General features: G+C 46.7%; 1 protein-coding gene across 1 annotated transcript in view; it reads right to left on the bottom strand.

Annotated features, from left to right (window-relative positions):
- Window positions 1–2,024: 2,024 nt before the first annotated feature.
- fbxo28 (F-box protein 28) overlaps window positions 2,025–21,694 on the bottom strand; it is a 97,128-nt gene continuing 77,458 nt past the window's right edge. Inside the window, exons 6-8 of the mRNA XM_038798878.1 lie at window positions 8,506–8,644; window positions 6,137–6,332; window positions 2,025–5,439 (exon numbers count right to left, since the gene is read on the bottom strand). Coding sequence (XP_038654806.1) covers window positions 4,985–5,439; window positions 6,137–6,332; window positions 8,506–8,644 — 790 coding nt within the window. The 3' untranslated portion in view covers window positions 2,025–4,984. The remainder of the gene's footprint in view (window positions 5,440–6,136; window positions 6,333–8,505; window positions 8,645–21,694) is intronic.

Genomic DNA, 21,694 nt, shown 5'->3' on the forward strand with positions numbered 1-21,694 from the left:
TGAAGGTCGTGCATAGGGGGTACCTCGTGAAAGCGAGGATGAACCGGCTCTGTAAGGGGGTGAAGGATGTCTGCGAGTGGTGCAAACCATGTGCATATGCTCTGGTCCTGTCCGAAGTAGGAGAGGTATTGGAGGGATCATCTCGGGGGTATTACATGTGGATATCGAAGTGGGTCCCATAGAGGTAAATTTCAGGGTGACAAACCAGCCCGAACTGCAGGTGGGTGCGGGGGCAGACGTTTTAGCTTTCGCCTCACTGATTGCCCAGAGGTAGGCCCTGTTAGGATGGAGGCCAGTTTCTCCACCCTGTGCCTCGGGTCGGCAGGGGGACCTACTGGAATATCTGACCCTTGAGAAGGTGACATTTGAGCTGACGGGGATGAAGGAGGGGTTCTACAATTTATGGGAAATGTTTCAGGATCTGGTTGCCATTGAACACTGGGGTGGGTGCTTACCGTTTTATTGTTATCTTTTACCTGGAACACACGATGGATGTACTGGTTTGTATATTGAGGGGGTTGTTGTTTCTTGGGGGTTGTTACTGTGTTTGTTTTTTCTTTTGCTGTTAGTTTGATGAAAATGTGGAGAATGAAAAGATTTTTAAATAGTACAGGGTTGGGATTTGTGGAATTGTTTTTTGTGACAATGAAAATCTTGTTTGAATTTGAAAAATAATTCTTTTTCACCTTACATTTGACTTATCCAGTTCTAATGAAAGGTCACAACTTGAAACATGAAGTGTTTCACCCCAGACCCACTGAGTACTTCCAGCATTTTCTGTTTTTACCTCAATTTTACATTTCTCATCTGTGTCAAATTCCTCCATGGCCCCAGTCACATTTCTGCAATTTCCCCCACTCCCACAAAAACTGCGGTATCTGCAGCCCCACCAATCTGGCTTCTATTTTCATCATCCCCACCGTTAAAGCCTTCAGCTGCAATGCCCTGAGCTCTGAAATTTCCTCTTACCATGCTCCATACAGCCTGCTTCTGAGGACAAATAACAGAAACTTGACCAAATATCTCATGTAGGTCCTTTCAAATGTCTGAAGCATGTTTGACTATCTTAAGGTGTGAGACAAATAGGAGCTGTTGGATAATGACACCGGTGGTATGAGATTCAGATAGTGAGTTTCTATCAGGAGACAGAGTTAAAATTCTCTGGCATTTAGAGGAATTGGAAGTCTGGCTTTGAAAGCAGACCAAGGCAGGCCAGCAGCACGGTTCGATTCCCATACCAGCCTCCCCGAACAGGCGCCGGAATGTGGTGACTCGGGGCTTTTCACAGTAACTTCATTTGAAGCCTACTTGTGACAATAAGCGATTTCTTCTTTTTCTTCATCTCACCAAAGGGTGTCCATCCCAGTACATGCTGAAAAGCATGATGGGGCTGGTTTAGCACACTGGGCTAAATCGCTGGCTTTTTAAAGCAGACCAAGCAGGCCAGCAGCACGGTTCAATTCCCGTACCAGCCTCCCCGGACAGGCGCCGGAATGTGGCGACTAGGGGCTTTTCACAGTAACTTCATTGAAGCCTACTCGTGACAATAAGCGATTTTCATTTCATTTTCAAAAGCTATTTCCCTGGCTGCAGTCTCAAGTTACCACCCTCTGGGGGAGGAGGCTTTTTGGACTGTGATGAGGAGGGTTGTGTAACTTTCACATTCTCTACAGCAAAACGCCCTGGATGCTCTGGTGAACCTCATGCACAGTTTGAGATCTGCTGTCCATGAATCTGGTGTCGCCACAGTCATCATCTTTCAAAAGCAACCTAAATAACCAACCACACTAGATGGACAGCAGTGATATCAATGGCCCCAATCAGAACAGACATCCTGTAAGTGAATGAGGTGGTGAATATTCTGGCTAGAACGGTAAATAAAAGATTTGGGTTGAGCCGACATCAGTGCGCAATGGGGTGTTTCTTTTTAAACCTGGTTTTTCAAATCCCCACAAACTAAATTATTGAACATCACTGCTTGTTACAACAGTCAATACAGTCTCAACTTAAAAAAACAGCCTTTCCCAGATTTCTAGTACTTTTAATCAGTGTAAGAAACATTTCAAACAAATAGAAATGTGCTTTTCTTCTTTCGTAAAGCGAGGGTGTGTTTAACCCTTGGAGTATTCCAGTGCCCTTTCACACAACTTTAAGGACACTAAAGGTGCTGACATCATGCCATAACTGAACATTTGGCCACTCATTCTTGTTGAACTTTTAAAAAAAAAACTCACACTGAACATTTATTTAGCCCCCCCCCCCCAAAGCCATTTTCATGCTGGGGTACATGCCCACAGGCACTGAGAGAATCCTGGCAGCCAACTGCTCATTCCTTTTCTGACAGGATTAACTGGAGGGCATCAGTACTGTGCCCAACCCCACCGTCCAATGGATATGCCTTTCCTGATATGAGGTCGTTGGAACACAATCTACTGGCCAATATTTCCCTTCCCAGCCAAGGACACTTGGGGCCAACTGTAGCAGCCCCAACCATCACCCCACTCCGACAGCTATTCGACTTTTGGGACCCCCACCAGTTAACTAACAGGATGATGGGTTCTTATCTTAGTCTGTAGCTGGGTTTGTACATGGTTTTGGGGTGATGATCTGTCCACCAGGCCCTGCTATAATATGATACAACACAATAGGCAGGAATAGGATTACTCCTTGGGATCCTCAATATGGCGTGAAGAGTCTTTCGAGACTCTCTACCAGAGGCCAGCCTCGCACTGACTGCCACATTAAGGCTTTTCTTCTGTCCAACAGTTTTTGGTTCAGGTCAGTGGTGTAGTCCCTTCCCAGTAAACAGCTCTCTACTGGCGCACACGTGCTGTTTGACACGTGGTCCCAGAATATCACCTGTGAGATCCTGCAGAGTCTGATGGCCACCATGCAAGAGGCAAACTCAGGACACCTGTAAACCCATACTATTGATGGGGCAATGACAGATCAAAGGCACACACAGAGCAGAGATGGCAGTGGGAATAGACACGTTCAAATTGAGCGTTAATCCTAACCCCTTTTGATAAACATTAAGGAAAAGGATCTCAGACAGGGTAGAGCGGACTGGGGATTGGAACTCAGGATTGAGGGACAGGAGCAAATTACCATTGCAATCATGGACTCTGAAAGCTTTAGTGTACAAGTGGCACAGGAAGAGAGCAGCAGCAACCTGTGGCAATGATCATTCTGTGGAGGATGTTCAGACTGCTTTAACACTGACAACTTTTTGAAGCAGCTGAGTGTCATGTGCTAATACCCATCAACACCATCTGCTTCACGGGGCTAGACCTGTTTTGTCGGGGGGAGGCGGGGGTGATTTGAAGAGAATCACAGTCTCATTGTTAACTTGCTGTGTGCAACAAGACAGCTAATTCACGAGCAGCTACAATTTGGCATGAAGGTTCCAGGAGGAAAATCCTAGCAGATTTGCATGACCATTTCCCTTCCTCTATTTGTGGATATTGGGTGGAGACAGGAACAAGGGCAGGGTTGGGCTCAGCAATGATGCCAAATGTGGTCTAACTGACGCTGACAATGGAATGATTGTTTGTACTTCAGCCCAAGGATAGAAGGCAATGAGGAAGAGAATTGAGGGAAATGATAGAGAGTGATGAGTAATACTGCTGCGGCCCACATCATCACCTCGGGCTGACAAGTTGACATCACTGCCCCTGGATGCAATCTTTTGGGTGATGAAGCCAATTCAGCTTTTGAGGTGGATGAAACCTGGTCATGCACAGCATAGCATGCGATATGAAGAAGGGTAGGCTGTGCCCAGCATTGAGGCTGTTACTGCGGTATCCCTTTCCCACACCATTACCTGGATTCCTGATTTGTAACTACTGTAAATCCCGTAAGAACCCTGGACTACTAGCAGGCATCCCGCTCTGGAGAGGCATACAGAGGTCAGAATGGGGGCCTTGCCTCCCAGATTATACAGCGATAGTACCCAGGAGAAAATTATACTGCCAATGAGTGAAGAGTTGTGGGCACAGAACCCTCTGTTTCCTGGCACAGTCGATGTGCTGAGGGACCCCAAACCCACTGCACAAATGCACAGCCCATCTGCACACCACCAGCGGGAAGCACCGGCCAAAGCAGCGATTTAAGTGTCCTTTCCTTCTGCTCTGCTCCTTGCATGCAGTTTCATTGAGTTTGTTTCTGGATAAAGTTTTCTCCTCATTACAAACTTTATCCAGTACTCAGGGTAAAGCCAGAGGAACTCTGAATGATACCAATATCCTGCCTGTGTGTAGAACCCATCCTAAAATTACCCTCCAAACCGATCTGGAGTGGAGTGAATCATGAAAATCTACACTCAAAGTGGCCCACCAGAAGAAAACATGCTGGCTAAAAATGTCTGCATTCATCAGACTGTCAGTCAGGCTGCCCTCTTCTGAATGGTCAAACTCTGGTGGGGGTACAAGCCCATGGACATTGGCCAATCTGGTTCAATACAATATGGGGGAGACATTAAACCAAGCCGGATGCAATACCAATTTAGTGCATTTACTAGAATTTCCAAAGGAGCTCATTAAGCTTCATGGTAAAAGGAAACAGCGTCTGCTGGGAGAGGGGAGGTGCTGGTACTGAGGCCAGTTATATTGCTGCCCAACCAGAGTCCAACAAACTCAACAGAAATAATTCTTCAGTACAAATAGTCCGTATTGTGTGGGCTGGATTACAGTATGGTTTGTCTCAGTATCGGGTGTCCCCACCCGGGGGAGGGGGGGAGGGAGATGTTTAACTTAGTCACCCAATACTGGGGTAAGGGGCAGAGTTTAACTCACCAGCTGCTCCCATTGAGGGATTTTCTCTCTCCCCATTGCTGCAAACTCTGCCCAATCTTGTGACTAGAGCCTGTTGCCATGCCAATACCCTGTTTATTCTCCTGATGTGTCGCTGTGCACCATATATACAGAGTCACCTGGTGCACGCACACAGTGACACAAGAACAAAATCTCCCTCTGCCATCCCCAGCTCACTTCCTGCTCCGAAGACGCTTGGCACAGGTGGGTAAGTCTGAGGCAGTGTCCTCAGTTGGTGGCTTCTTGCGTTTGTTTTGCCCACTGGTGACTTGCCCACCTGTGGTCCCTGTCTCAATGATTCGCTCCAGAAGCTCCTGCAGCTCCTTGATCTTCTGCTCATTCTGCTGATGTTTGAGGGCATGCTCAGCCAGCTTTCGGTCCAGTTCAGCAAGTCGGGCATTCTGTTCACCAATGATCTGGTTCTGTTCCAGGATCTTCTGGTCCTGGTCCTGCAATTGCTTGAGCTGCTCCTGGAATTTGACGCGGAACTCAGAGACCTCACGCCTGGTGGCCGTCACATTCAATCCCTGTGCTTTCATCTGCTGCTGGAGTTTGCAGAGCTCTTGCCGGGCTGGGTTCTGCTTCGAGAAGAGCTGAACAGCCGTCAGTGTAGTGGATGGCCCAGGAACTGCAGACACAAAACAAGGAACAAAACACCATTAAAATACAAACCACACCCCATGTTGCTGAGTTCCTCGCTCTCTCCACCTCCAATGGGGGAAAAGAGGGATGGGAAAGAGGGACGTGGGAGTAGAGTAGGAGGGGGCGCTCAAGCAGGGACAGTTTGGGAAAAGAAAGAGACACACACAGTGAGAGACAGATACACAGAGTAGGAAAGCAAAAAGACAAATTGAGAAAGGAGGAGAGAAGGAGATGAGCGATTACGGATAAGACATAGAAACTGTGCTATTGAAGGCTTTTTGGGTGTTTTAGTGTAATCAAGTTTGAACTTATTTCTGTTATAACCAGTGATTTAACTTCTTTTGCATGTTTTGCCAGTTAGGATATGTGTGCTGCACATGTATGATACAGTATTCCATATTTTACATTATATTTTCCACGCAAGAAATGGACAAGTGTTTAACTCCGGCTTTAACATCGACTCTTATGGAACACCATATTTCACTTAAAATTGTGTTTGTCAGGAACACAAGCAGAACTTTAAGTGAGGAGGGACTTTATGCTCATATACACATGCACATGTGGTGTAATCCTCCATGTTGACCACACACATCCCATACACGCTGGGAGCAACACCCTGCCAGCAGAGTTCCAGGGCCACCAAGATGACACAATGAAGTAATTGCTAACATTTACTGAAGTACCTGGAGGGACTCCGAGCAGACGACCTGACATGTCCGAACCACTCAGCTTCTTCTTCAGGATGGGCACAATCTTCTCATCAAAGTACTCCATGGCCATGGAAGAGATATCCCTAAGCTCCTGTAGGACCTCGTGGGCTCTCTGAGGGGATCTCGTGGAGTTTACATACCTAAGAACCCGGTAAATCTCATCGATTACCTGCATGACATGTAACAACACACCAGACAAGTGGGTAACAGCACACAGCAAAGGAGCAGGCAACACAGAGAATCTCAGAGAACACTCATTTTCCCCAAACACTCCCAGGACAGGTATAGCACGGGGTTAGATACAGGGTAAAGCTCCCTCTACACTGTCCCCATCAAACACTCCCAGGACAGGTACAGCACAGGGTTAGATACAGATTAAAGCTCCCTCTACACTGTCCCCATCAAACACTCCCAGGAAAGGTACAGCACGGGGTGAGATACAGATTAAAGCTCCCTCTACACTGTCCCCATCAAACACTCCCAGGACAGGTACAGCCCGGGGTTAGATACAGAGTAAAGCTCCCTCTACGCTGTCTCCATCAAATACTCCCAGGACAGGTACAGCACGGGGTTAGATACAGAGTAAAGCTCCCTCTACACTGTCCCAATCAAACACTCCCAGGAAAGGTACAGCCCGGGGTTAGATATAGAGTAAAGCTCCCTCTACACTGTCTCCATCAAATACTCCCAGGACAGGTACAGCACGGGGTTAGATACAGAGTAAAGCTCCCTCTGTGTTGTCCACATCAAACACTCCCAGGACAGGTACAGCACGGGGTTAGATACAGAGTAAAGCTCCCTCCACACTGTCCCCATCAAACACTCCCAGCACAGGTACAGTACAGGGTTAGATACAGAGTAAAGATCCCTCTACGCTGTCCCCATCAAACACTCCCAGGACAGGTACAACACAGGGTTAGATACAGAGTAAAGCTCCTTCTACACTGTCCCCATCAAACACTCCCAGGACAGGTACAGCACGGGGTTAGATACAGAGCAAAGCTCCCTCTATGCTGTCCCCATCAAACACTCCCACGACAGGTACAGCACGGGTTAGATACAGAGTAAAGCTCCCTCTACACTGTCCCCATCAAACACTCCCAGCACAGGTACAGCACAGGGTTAGATACAGAGTAAAGCTCCTTCTACACTGTCCCCATCAAAGACTCCCAGGACAGGTACAGCACGGGGTTAGATACAGAGTAAAGCTCCCTCTACACTGTCCCCATCAAACACTCCCAGCACAGGTACAACACAGGGTTAGATACAGAGTAAAGCTCCTTCTACACTGTCCCCATCAAACACTCCCAGGGCAGGTACAGCACGAGGTTAGATACAGAGTAAAGCTCCCTCTACACTGTCCCCATCAAACACTCCCAGGGCAGGTACAGCACGAGGTTAGATACAGAGTAAAGCTCCCTCTACACTGTCCCCATCAAACACTCCCAGCACAGGTACAGCACGAGGTTAGATACAGAGTAAAGCTCCCTCTACACTGTCCCCATCAAACACTCGCAGCACAGGTACAACACAGGGTTAGATACAGAGTGAAACTCCCGCAACACTGTCCCCGTCAAATACTCCCAGCACAGATACAGCACGGAGTTAGATAGAATGAAACTTCTTCTACACTCCCCATCAAACACTCCCAGGATAGGTACAGAACGGGGTTAGATAGAATAAAGCCCCCTCTACACTTTCCTCATCAACCACTCCTACGACATGTACAGCATAGCATTAGGTACTGAACAAAGCTCCCTCTACGCTGTCCCCATAGACACTCCCAGGACAGGTACAGCACAGGGCTAGATACAGAGTAAAGCTCCCTCTACATTGTCCCCATCAAACACTCCCAGGGCAGGTACAGCACGGGGTTAGATACAGAGTAAAGCTCCCTCTACACTGTCCCCATCAAACACTCCCAGGACAGGTACAGCACGGGGTTTGATACAGAGTAAATCTCCCTCTAAGCTGTCCCCATCAAACACTCCCAGGACAGGTACAGCACGGGGTTTGATACAGAGTAAATCTCCCTCTAAGTTGTCCCCATCAAACACTCCCTGGACAGGTACAGCACGGGGTTAGATATAGAGTAAAGCTCCCTCTACACTGTCCCCATCAAACACTCCCTGGACAGGGTTAGAAACAAAGTAAAGCTCCAACATCTTGAGGTTGTTGAAGATGTTATACTGACAAAAGTCTTTAGAATTTTTTCTTTTAATCTTCCCCCATGTTTTTAAATCAGCAAAAAGATTCTGCTGTGCCAGCATCCAAAACACCCCGATCTGGAGGTTGTGCTAACTACCCACTTGCCCCAAGAATGCCGCCCATTCTACACCCACCTTTCCAGGGATGAAGCAGCAGAGATTGGTGTCGACATATTTCATGAAGGTCATGTTGAGCAGGGACAGTCTGGTCTCCACTGCTGCCAAGATATCTGCATGACGTGCGAGTGAGTGATTCCTGCGCTCCGACTCTCGCCTGGAAGAAGACAGAATTAACCCTCATCGTGTAGACTTCCCGAACTTCTAACATAGAGGGGTCCCCATCATTCTGATCTTTCGTTTTCACCAACGTGCTACAATCAGGCTTCCCGTCAACCTCCTCCCCAGCTGTTGTGCTCCATCTACCCCATCACCCCCTTTCTGCCATCTCTGGACATCACAATGTAAATGCTGTCCAGGCTGAATGCCTCCCTCTGACTGGCACTGGCCAAGCCGCACTTTCTAGCAGAGCCACTATTTTAAGATTTGCAAAATACTGAAACTATTCAGCAGCTCATACAGTATGTGAGCGAGAGAAACAGAGTTCATGTTTCAGCTCTGTGACCCAGCAGCATTAGCATCCTTGCTCCATGGCCATAACTCTCCACATCTTCAATACTCTTGTCTACCATCAGGATCGAACTGCAATCCTGGCCCAGAGTATCATGGAGCTGCTCATCCGCTTTATTACTGCAGAGGATTAGGTCAGGCCAGTATTTATCGATTTATCAGCCAATTTATTGCCCGTCCTGAATTGCCCTCAAAGTAGTCATAGAGGGGGCGGCATAGTGGTGCAGTGGCTAGCACTGCAACCTCACGCGCTGAGGGCCTGGGTTCAATCCCAGCCCCAGGTCACTATTGTCTGGAGTTTGCAGATTGTCCCATGTCGGCGTGGGTTTCACCCCCATAACCCAAAGATGTGCAGTGTATGTGGATTGGCCACGCTAAATTGTCCCTTAATTGGGAGGGGAAAAAAGAATTGGGTACTCTAAATGTATTTTTAAAATAGGAGACATACAGAACCTTTCTAAACACTCAGTGGCTTGTTTGACCAATTCAGACAGTAGCTGAGAGTTAAACACAATGTTCGTCTGGACTCGCATGTCGGGCTGACCATGTCAGCATGGTAAATTTCCTTTCCTAAAGGACATTAATGACACAGATATAATTCTGCAATAATCTAGCTGTTTAAATGATCTGTCCTGGTTCACTGCGACTAAGAAAGCACAACAGCGCCTCAGCAAACTAAGGAAATTCGTCATGTCCACATTAACTCTACCAACTTTTACAGATGCACTATAGAAAGCATCCTATCTGGCTGCATCACAGCCTGGTATGGCAACTGCTCAGCCCAAGACCGCAAGAAGCTTCAGAGAGTCGTGAACACAGCTCAGGCCATTACACAAACCTGCCTCCCATCCATTGACTCCATCTACACCTCCCACCCGGCTTCCTCACTCTTCCAACTTCTTCCTTCGGGCAGGAGATACAGAAATCTGAGAACACGCACGAACAGATTCAAAAACAGCTTCTTCCCCACTGTCACCAGACTCCTAAACGACCCTCTGAAGGACTAAACTGATCTCTCCACACATCTTCACTACTGAGTAGTACAACACTCCATATGCTTCACCTGCTGCCGGTGTCTATGTAATTATTTGTATATCCTTTTTCAATGGACCAATCTGTCTGAGCTGTACGCAGAACAATACTTCTCACTCTACCTTGATACAAGTGACAATAAACCCAAATCATCTGTAGTTGTGAAAATTTGAGATGTCATATCACCAGCAATGTCTGTCAGATATCTATTAATGGTGAAGGACAGGACTGAGAATGATTTCAATTAGGAACAGTAATGATCATGGTGAAGGACGGGGCTGAGAGTGATCTCCATTAGGAACTGTAATGATCATGGTAAAGGACAGGACTGAGAATGATTTCCATTAGGAACAGTAATGATCAGGGTGAAGGACAGGACTGAGAGTGATCTCCATTAGGAACTGTAATGATCATGGTGAAGGACAGGACTGAGAGTGATCTCCATTTGGAACTGTAATGATCAGGGTGAAGGACAGGGCTGAGTGTGATCTCCATTAGGAACTGTAATGATCAGGGTGAAGGACAGGGCTGAGAGTGATCTACATTAGGAACTGTAATGATCAGGGTGAAGGACAGGACTGAGAGTGATCTCCATTAGGAACTGTAATGATCATGGTGAAGGACAGGACTGAGAGTGATCTCCATTAGGAACTGTAATGATCATGGTGAAGGACAGGACTGAGAGTGATCTCCATTAGGAACTGTAATGATCATGGTGAAGGACAGGACTGAGAGTGATCTCCATTAGGAACAGTAATGATCATGGTGAAGGACAGGACTGAGAGTGATCTCCATTAGGAACTGTAATGATCATGGTGAAGGACAGGGCTGAGAGTGATCTCCATTAGGAACAGTAATGACCATGGTGAAGGACAGGGCTGAGAATGATTTCCATTAGGAACAGTAATGATCAGGGTGAAGGACAGGACTGAGAGTGATCTCCATTAGGAACTGTGATGATCATGGCGAAGGACAGGACTGAGAGTGATCTCCATTAGGAACTGCAATGATCAGGGTGAAGGACAGGACTGAGAGTGATCTCCATTAGGAACTGTAATGATCAGGGTGAAGGACAGGAAAGAGAGTGATCTCCATTAGGAACTGTAATGATCATAGCGAAGGACAGGACTGAGAGTGATTCCCATTAGGAACTGTAATGATCATAGCGAAGGACAGGGCTGAGAGTGATCTCCATTAGGAACTGTAATGATCATGGTGAAGGACAGGACTGAGAGTGATCTCCATTAGGAACTGTAATGATCAGGGTGAAGGACAGGACTGAGAGTGATTTCCATTAGGAACTGTAATGATCAGGGTGAAGGACAGGACTGAGTGATCTCCATCAGGAACTGTAATGATCAGGGTGAAGGACAGGGCTGAGAGTAATCTCCATTAGGAATGGTAATGATCAGGGTGAAGGACAGGACTGAGTGTGATCTCCATTAGGAACGGTAATGATCATGGTGAAGGACAGGGCTGAGAGTGATCTCCATTAGGAACTGTAATGATCATGGTGAAGGACGGGGCTGAGAGTGATCTCCATTAGGAACTGTAATGATCATGGTGAAGGACAGGACTGAGAGTGATCTCCATTAGGAACTGCAATGATCAGGGTGAAGGACAGGACTGAGAGTGATCTCCATTAGGAACTGTAATGATCAGGGTGAAGGACAGGACTGAGTGATCTCCATTAGGAACTGTAATGATCATGGTGAAGGACAGGGCTGAGAGTGATCTCCATTAGGAACTGTAATGATCATGGTGAAGGACGGGGCTGAGAGTGATCTCCATTAGGAACTGTAATGATCAGGGTGAAGGACAGGACTGAGTGATCTCCATTAGGAACAGCAATAATCAGGGTGAAGGACAGGACTGAGTGATCTCCATCAGGAACTGTAATGATCAGGGTGAAGGACAGGACTGAGTGATCTCCAATAGGCATTGTAATGATCATGGTAAAGGACAGAGCTTTGAGTGATCTCCATTAGGAACTGTAATGATCAGGGTGAAGGACAGGGCTGAGTGTGATCTCCATTAAGAACTGTAATGATCAGGGTGAAGGACAGGGCTGACTGTGATCTCCATTAGGAACTGTAATGATCAGGGTGAAGGGAAGGACTGAGAGTGATCTCCATTAGGAACTGCAATGATCAGGGTGAAGGACAGGACTGAGAGTGATCTCCATTAGGAACTGTAATGATCAGGGTGAAGGACAGGACTGAGAGTGATCTCCATTAGGAACTGTAATGATCATGGTGAAGGACAGGACTGAGAGTGATCTCCATTAGGAACTGTAATGATCAGGGTGAAGGACAGGACTGAGTGATCTCCATTAGGAACTGTAATGATCATGGTGAAGGACAGGGCTGAGAGTGATCTCCATTAGGAACTGTAATGATCATGGTGAAGGACGGGGCTGAGAGTGATCTCCATTAGGAACTGTAATGATCAGGGTGAAGGACAGGACTGAGAGTGATCTCCATTAGGAACGGTAATGATCATGGTGAAGGACAGGACTGAGTGTGATCTCGATTAGGAACGGTAATGATCAGGGTGAAGGACAGGACTGAGAGTGATCTCCATCAGGAACTGTAATGATCATGGTGAAGGACAGGACTGAGAGTGATCTCCATTAGGAACTGCAATAATCATGGTGAAGGACGGGGCTGAGAGTGATCTCCATCAGGAACTGTGATGATCATGGTGAAGTACAGGACTGAGAGTGATCTCCATCAGGAACTGTGATGATCATGGTGAAGGACAGGACTGAGAGTGATCTCCATCAGGAACTGTGATAATCATGGTGAAGGACAGGACTGAGTGTGATCTCCATTAGGAACTGTAATGATCATGGTGAAGGACAGAGCTGAGAGTGATCTCCATCAGGAACTGTAATGATCATGGTGAAGGACGGGGCTGAGAGTGATCTCCATTAGGAACGGTAATGATCAGGGTGAAGGACAGGACTGAGAGTGATCACCATCAGGAACTGTAATGATCAGGGTGAAGGACAAGACTGAGAGTGATCACCATCAGGAACTGTAATGATCAGGGTGAAGGACAGGACTGAGTGATCTCCATTAGGAACTGTAATGATCATGGCGAAGGACAGGACTGAGAGTGATCTCCATTAGGAACTGTAATGATCATGGTGAAGGACGGGGCTGAGAGTGATCTCCATTAGGAACTGTAATGATCATGGTGAAGGACAGGACTGAGAGTGATCTCCATTAGGAACTGTAATGATCAGGGTGAAGGACAGGACTGAGAGTGATCTCCATTAGGAACTGTAATGATCATGGTGAAGGACAGGACTGAGAGTGATCTCCATTAGGAACTGTAATGATCAGGGTCAAGGACAGGACTGAGTGATCTCCATTAGGAACTGTAATGATCATGGTGAAGGACAGGGCTGAGAGTGATCTCCATTAGGAACTGTAATGATCATGGTGAAGGACGGGGCTGAGAGTGATCTCCATTAGGAACTGCAATGATCAGGGTGAAGACAAGGACTGGGAGTGATCTCCATTAGGAACGGTAATGATCAGGGTGAAGGACAGGACTGAGAGTGATCTCCATCAGGAACTGTAATGATCATGGTGAAGGACAGGACTGAGAGTGATCTCCATTAGGAACTGCAATGATCAGGGTGAAGGACAGGGCTGAGAGTGATCTCCATTAGGAACTGCAATGATCAGGGTGAAGGACAGAGCTGAGAGTGATCTCCATTAGGAACGGTAATGATCATGGTGAAGGACGGGGCTGAGAGTGATCTCCATTAGGAACTGTAATGATCAGGGTGAAGGACAGGGCTGAGTGTGATCTCCATTAGGAACTGTAATGATCAGGGTGAAGGACAGAGCTGAGAGTGATCTCCATTAGGAACTGTAATGATCATGGTGAAGGACAGAGCTGAGAGTGATCTCCATTAGGAACTGCAATAATCATGGTGAAGGACAGGACTGAGAGTGATCTCCATTAGGAACTGTAATGATCATGGTGAAGGACAGGACTGAGAGTGATCTCCATTAGGAACTGTAATGATCATGGTGAAGGACAGGACTGAGAGTGATCTCCATTTGGAACTGTAATGATCAGGGTGAAGGACAGGACTGAGAGTGATCTCCATTAGGAACTGCAATAATCATGGTGAAGGACGGGGCTGAGAGTGATCTCCATCAGGAACTGTGATGATCATGGTGAAGGACAGGACTGAGAGTGATCTCCATCAGGAACTGTGATAATCATGGTGAAGGACAGGACTGAGTGTGATCTCCATTAGGAACTGTAATGATCATGGTGAAGGACAGAGCTGAGAGTGATCTCCATTAGGAACTGTAATAATCAGGGTGAAGGACAGGACTGAGAGTGATCTCCATTAGGAACTGCAATAATCATGGTGAAGGACAGGACAGAGTGATCTCCATTAGGAACTGTAATGATCAGGGTGAAGGACAGGACTGAGTGATCTCCATCAGGAACTGCAATGATCAGGGTGAAGGACAGGACTGAGTGATCTCCATTAGGAACTGTAATGATCAGGGTGAAGGACGGGGCTGAGAGTGATCTACATTAGGAACTGTAATGATCATGGTGAAGGACAGGACTGAGAGTGATCTCCATTAGGAACAGCAATAATCAGGGTGAAGGACAGGACTGAGTGATCTCCATTAGGACCTGTAATGATCAGGGTGAAGGACAGGACTGAGTGATCTCCATTAGGCATTGTAATGATCATGGTAAAGGACAGGACTGAGTGATCTCCATTAGGCATTGTAATGATCATGGTAAAGGACAGGGCTGAGAGTGATCTCCATTAGGAACTGTAATGATCATGGTGAAGGACGGGGCTGAGAGTGATCTCCATTAGGAACTGTAATGATCATGGTGAAGGACAGGACTGAGAGTGATCTCCATTAGGAACGGTAATGATCAGGGTCAAGGACAGGTCTGAGTGATCTCCATTAGGAACTGTAATGATCATGGTGAAGGACAGGACTGAGTGTGATCTCCATTAGGAACTGCAATAATCATGGTGAAGGACAGAGCTGAGAGTGATCTCCATTAGGAACTGTAATGATCATGGTGAAGGACAGAGCTGAGAGTGATCTCCATTAGGAACTGCAATAATCATGGTGAAGGACAGGACTGAGAGTGATCTCCATTAGGAACTGTAATGATCAGGGTGAAGGACAGGACTGAGAGTGATCTCCATTTGGAACTGTAATGATCAGGGTGAAGGACAGGACTGAGAGTGATCTCCATTAGGAACTGCAATAATCATGGTGAAGGACGGGTCTGAGAGTGATCTCCATCAGGAACTGTGATGATCATGGTGAAGGACAGGACTGAGAGTGATCTCCATCAGGAACTGTGATAATCATGGTGAAGGACAGGACTGAGTGTGATCACCATTAGGAACAGCAATAATCATGGTGAAGGACGGGGCTGAGAGTGATCTCCATCAGGAACTGCAATGATCAGGGTGAAGGACAGGACTGAGAGTGATCTCCATTAGGAACTGTAATGATCAGGGTGAAGGACAGGACTGAGTGATCTCCATCAGGAACTGTAATGATCAGGGTGAAGGACAGGACTGAGAGTGATCTCCATTAGGAACAGCAATAATCAGGGTGAAGGACAGGACTGAGTGATCTCCATCAGGAACTTTAATGATCAGGGTGAAGGACAGGACTGAGTGATCTCCAATAGGCATTGTAATGATCATGGTAAAGGACAGAGCTTTGAGTGATCTCCATTAGGAACTGTAATGATCAGGGTGAAGGACAGGGCTGTGTGATCTCCATTAAGAACTGTAATGATCAGGGTGAAGGACAGGGCTGACTGTGATCTCCATTAGGAACTGTAATGATCAGGGTGAAGGGCAGGACTGAGAGTGATCTCCATTAGGAACTGCAATGATCAGGGTGAAGGACAGGACTGAGAGTGATCTCCATTAGGAACTGTAATGATCAGGGTGAAGGACAGGACTGAGAGTGATCTCCATTAGGAACTGTAATGATCATGGTGAAGGACAGGACTGAGAGTGATCTCCATTAGGAACTGTAATGATCAGGGTGAAGGACAGGACTGAGTGATCTCCATTAGGAACTGTAATGATCATGGTGAAGGACAGGGCTGAGAGTGATCTCCATTAGGAACTGTAATGATCATGGTGAAGGACGGGGCTGAGAGTGATCTCCATTAGGAACTGCAATGATCAGGGTGAAGACAAGGACTGAGAGTGATCTCCATTAGGAACGGTAATGATCATGGTGAAGGACAGGACTGAGTGTGATCTCGATTTGGAACGGTAATGATCAGGGTGAAGGACAGGACTGAGAGTGATCTCCATCAGGAACTGTAATGATCATGGTGAAGGACAGGACTGAGAGTGATCTCCATTAGGAACTGCAATAATCATGGTGAAGGACGGGGCTGAGAGTGATCTCCATCAGGAACTGTGATGATCATGGTGAAGGACAGGACTGAGAGTGATCTCCATCAGGAACTGTGCTGATCATGGTGAAGGACAGGACTGAGAGTGATCTCCATCAGGAACTGTGATAATCGTGGTGAAGGACAGGACTGAGTGTGATCTCCATTAGGAACTGTAATGATCATGGTGAAGGACAGAGCTGAGAGTGATCTCCATCAGGAACTGTAATGATCATGGTGAAGGACGGGGCTGAGAGTGATCTCCATTAGGAACGGTAATGATCAGGGTGAAGGACAGGACTGAGAGTGATCACCATCAGGAACTGTAATGATCAGGGTGAAGGACAAGACTGAGAGTGATCACCATCAGGAACTGTAATGATCAGGGTGAAGGACAGGACTGAGTGATCTCCATTAGGAACTGTAATGATCATGGCGAAGGACAGGACTGAGAGTGATCTCCATTAGGAACTGTAATGATCATGGTGAAGGACGGGGCTGAGAGTGATCTCCATTAGGAACTGTAATGATCATGGTGAAGGACTGGACTGAGAGTGATCTCCATTAGGAACTGTAATGATCATGGTGAAGGACAGAGCTGAGAGTGATCTCCATTAGGAACTGCAATAATCATGGTGAAGGACAGGACTGAGAGTGATCTCCATTAGGAACTGTAATGATCATGGTGAAGGACAGGACTGAGAGTGATCTCCATTTGGAACTGTAATGATCAGGGTGAAGGACAGGACTGAGAGTGATCTCCATTAGGAACTGCAATAATCATGGTGAAGGACGGGGCTGAGAGTGATCTCCATCAGGAACTGTGATGATCATGGTGAAGGACAGGACTGAGAGTGATCTCCATCAGGAACTGTGATAATCATGGTGAAGGACAGGACTGAGTGTGATCTCCATTAGGAACTGTAATGATCATGGTGAAGGACAGAGCTGAGAGTGATCTCCATTAGGAACTGTAATAATCAGGGTGAAGGACAGGACTGAGAGTGATCTCCATTAGGAACTGCAATAATCATGGTGAAGGACGGGGCTGAGAGTGATCTCCATCAGGAACTGCAATGATCAGGGTGAAGGACAGGACTGAGAGTGATCTCCATTAGGAACTGTAATGATCAGGGTGAAGGACAGGACTGAGTGATCTCCATCAGGAACAGCAATAATCATGGTGAAGGACAGAGCTGAGAGTGATCTCCATCAGGAACTGTAATGATCATGGTGAAGGACAGGACTGAGTGATCTCCATTAGGAACTGTAATGATCAGGGTGAAGGACGGGGCTGAGAGTGATCTACATTAGGAACTGTAATGATCATGGTGAAGGACAGGACTGAGAGTGATCTCCATTAGGAACAGCAATAATCAGGGTGAAGGACAGGACTGAGTGATCTCCATTAGGACCTGTAATGATCAGGGTGAAGGACAGGACTGAGTGATCTCCATTAGGCATTGTAATGATCATGGTAAAGGACAGGGCTGAGAGTGATCTCCATTAGGAACTGTAATGATCATGGTGAAGGACGGGGCTGAGAGTGATCTCCATTAGGAACTGTAATGATCATGGTGAAGGACAGGACTGAGAGTGATCTCCATTAGGAACGGTAATGATCAGGGTCAAGGACAGGTCTGAGTGATCTCCATTAGGAACTGTAATGATCATGGTGAAGGACAGGACTGAGTGTGATCTCCATTAGGAACTGCAATAATCATGGTGAAGGACAGAGCTGAGAGTGATCTCCATTAGGAACTGTAATGATCATGGTGAAGGACAGAGCTGAGAGTGATCTCCATTAGGAACTGCAATAATCATGGTGAAGGACAGGACTGAGAGTGATCTCCATTAGGAACTGTAATGATCATGGTGAAGGACAGGACTGAGAGTGATCTCCATTAGGAACTGTAATGATCATGGTGAAGGACAGGACTGAGAGTGATCTCCATTTGGAACTGTAATGATCAGGGTGAAGGACAGGACTGAGAGTGATCTCCATTAGGAACTGCAATAATCATGGTGAAGGACGGGGCTGAGAGTGATCTCCATCAGGAACTGTGATGATCATGGTGAAGGACAGGACTGAGAGTGATCTCCATCAGGAACTGTGATAATCATGGTGAAGGACAGGACTGAGTGTGATCTCCATTAGGAACTGCAATAATCATGGTGAAGGACGGGGCTGAGAGTGATCTCCATCAGGAACTGCAATGATCAGGGTGAAGGACAGGACTGAGAGTGATCTCCATTAGGAACTGTAATGATCAGGGTGAAGGACAGGACTGAGTGATCTCCATCAGGAACTGCAATGATCAGGGTGAAGGACAGGACTGAGTGATCTCCATTAGGAACTGTAATGATCAGGGTGAAGGACAGGACTGAGAGTGATCTCCATTAGGAACAGCAATAATCAGGGTGAAGGACAGGACTGAGTGATCTCCATCAGGAACTGTAATGATCAGGGTGAAGGACAGGGCTGAGAGTGATCTCCATTAGGACCTTTAATGATCAGGGTGAAGGACAGGACTGAGTGATCACCATTAGGCATTGTAATGATCATGGTAAAGGACAGGGCTGAGAGTGATCTCCATTAGGAACTGTAATGATCATGGTGAAGGACAGAGCTGAGAGTGATCTCCATTAGGAACTGTAATGATCATGGTGAAGGACGGGGCTGAGAGTGATCTCCATTAGGAACGGTAATGATCATGGTGAAGGACAGGACTGAGAGTGATCTCCATTAGGAACTGTAATGATCATGGTGAAGGACAGGACTGAGAGTGATCTCCATTCGGAACGGTAATGATCAGGGTCAAGGACAGGACTGAGAGTGATCTCCATTAGGAACTGTAATGATCATGGTGAAGGACAGGACTGAGTGTGATCTCCATTAGGAACCGTAATGATCATGGTGAAGGACAGGACTGAGAGTGATCTCCATTAGGAACGGTAATGATCAGGGCCAAGGACAGGACTGAGTGATCTCCATTAGGAACCGTAATGATCAGGGTGAAGGACAGGACTGAGAGTGATCTCCATTAGGAACTGCAATGATCAGGGTGAAGGACAGAGCTGAGAGTGATCTCCATTAGGAACTGCAATGATCAGGGTGAAGGACAGGGCTGAGAGTGATCTCCATTAGGAACGGTAATGATCAGGGTCAAGGACAGGACTGAGAGTGATCTCCATTAGGAACTGTAATGATCAGGGTGAAGGACAGAGCTGTGTGTGATCTCCATCAGGAACTGTAATGATCATGGTGAAGGACAGGACTGAGAATGATCTCCATTAGGAACTGCAATGATCAGGGTGAAGGACGGGGCTGAGAGTGATCTACATTAGGAACTGTAATGATCATGGTGAAGGACAGGACTGAGAGTTATCTCCATTAGGAATGGTAATGATCATGGTGAAGGACAGACTGAGAGTGATCTCCATTAGGAACTGTAATGATCATGGTGAAGGACAGGACTGAGAGTGATCTCCATTAGGAACTGTAATGATCGTGGTGAAGGACAGAGCTGAGAGTGATCTCCATTAGGAACTGCAATAATCATGGTGAAGGACAGGACTGAGAGTGATCTCCATTAGGAACTGTAATGATCATGGTGAAGGACAGGACTGAGAGTGATCTCCATTTGGAACTGTAATGATCAGGGTGAAGGACAGGACTGAGAGTGATCTCCATTAGGAACTGCAATAATCATGGTGAAGGACGGGGCTGAGAGTGATCTCCATCAGGAACTGTGATGATCATGGTGAAGGACAGGACTGAGAGTGATCTCCATCAGGAACTGTGATAATCATGGTGAAGGACAGGACTGAGTGTGATCTCCATTAGGAACTGTAATGATCATGGTGAAGGACAGAGCTGAGAGTGATCTCCATTAGGAACTGTAATAATCAGGGTGAAGGACAGGACTGAGAGTGATCTCCATTAGGAACTGCAATAATCATGGTGAAGGACAGGACAGAGTGATCTCCATTAGGAACTGTAATGATCAGGGTGAAGGACAGGACTGAGTGATCTCCATCAGGAACTGCAATGATCAGGGTGAAGGACAGGACTGAGTGATCTCCATTAGGAACTGTAATGATCAGGGTGAAGGACGGGGCTGAGAGTGATCTACATTAGGAACTGTAATGATCATGGTGAAGGACAGGACTGAGAGTGATCTCCATTAGGAACAGCAATAATCAGGGTGAAGGACAGGACTGAGTGATCTCCATTAGGACCTGTAATGATCAGGGTGAAGGACAGGACTGAGTGATCTCCATTAGGCATTGTAATGATCATGGTAAAGGACAGGACTGAGTGATCTCCATTAGGCATTGTAATGATCATGGTAAAGGACAGGGCTGAGAGTGATCTCCATTAGGAACTGTAATGATCATGGTGAAGGACGGGGCTGAGAGTGATCTCCATTAGGAACTGTAATGATCATGGTGAAGGACAGGACTGAGAGTGATCTCCATTAGGAACGGTAATGATCAGGGTCAAGGACAGGTCTGAGTGATCTCCATTAGGAACTGTAATGATCATGGTGAAGGACAGGACTGAGTGTGATCTCCATTAGGAACTGCAATAATCATGGTGAAGGACAGAGCTGAGAGTGATCTCCATTAGGAACTGTAATGATCATGGTGAAGGACAGAGCTGAGAGTGATCTCCATTAGGAACTGCAATAATCATGGTGAAGGACAGGACTGAGAGTGATCTCCATTAGGAACTGTAATGATCAGGGTGAAGGACAGGACTGAGAGTGATCTCCATTTGGAACTGTAATGATCAGGGTGAAGGACAGGACTGAGAGTGATCTCCATTAGGAACTGCAATAATCATGGTGAAGGACGGGTCTGAGAGTGATCTCCATCAGGAACTGTGATGATCATGGTGAAGGACAGGACTGAGAGTGATCTCCATCAGGAACTGTGATAATCATGGTGAAGGACAGGACTGAGTGTGATCACCATTAGGAACTGCAATAATCATGGTGAAGGACGGGGCTGAGAGTGATCTCCATCAGGAACTGCAATGATCAGGGTGAAGGACAGGACTGAGAGTGATCTCCATTAGGAACTGTAATGATCAGGGTGAAGGACAGGACTGAGTGATCTCCATCAGGAACTGTAATGATCAGGGTGAAGGACAGGACTGAGAGTGATCTCCATTAGGAACAGCAATAATCAGGGTGAAGGACAGGACTGAGTGATCTCCATC

The sequence above is a fragment of the Scyliorhinus canicula genome, chromosome 6, assembly GCF_902713615.1.
Source record: "Scyliorhinus canicula chromosome 6, sScyCan1.1, whole genome shotgun sequence".
Classification (NCBI taxonomy): domain Eukaryota; kingdom Metazoa; phylum Chordata; class Chondrichthyes; order Carcharhiniformes; family Scyliorhinidae; genus Scyliorhinus; species Scyliorhinus canicula.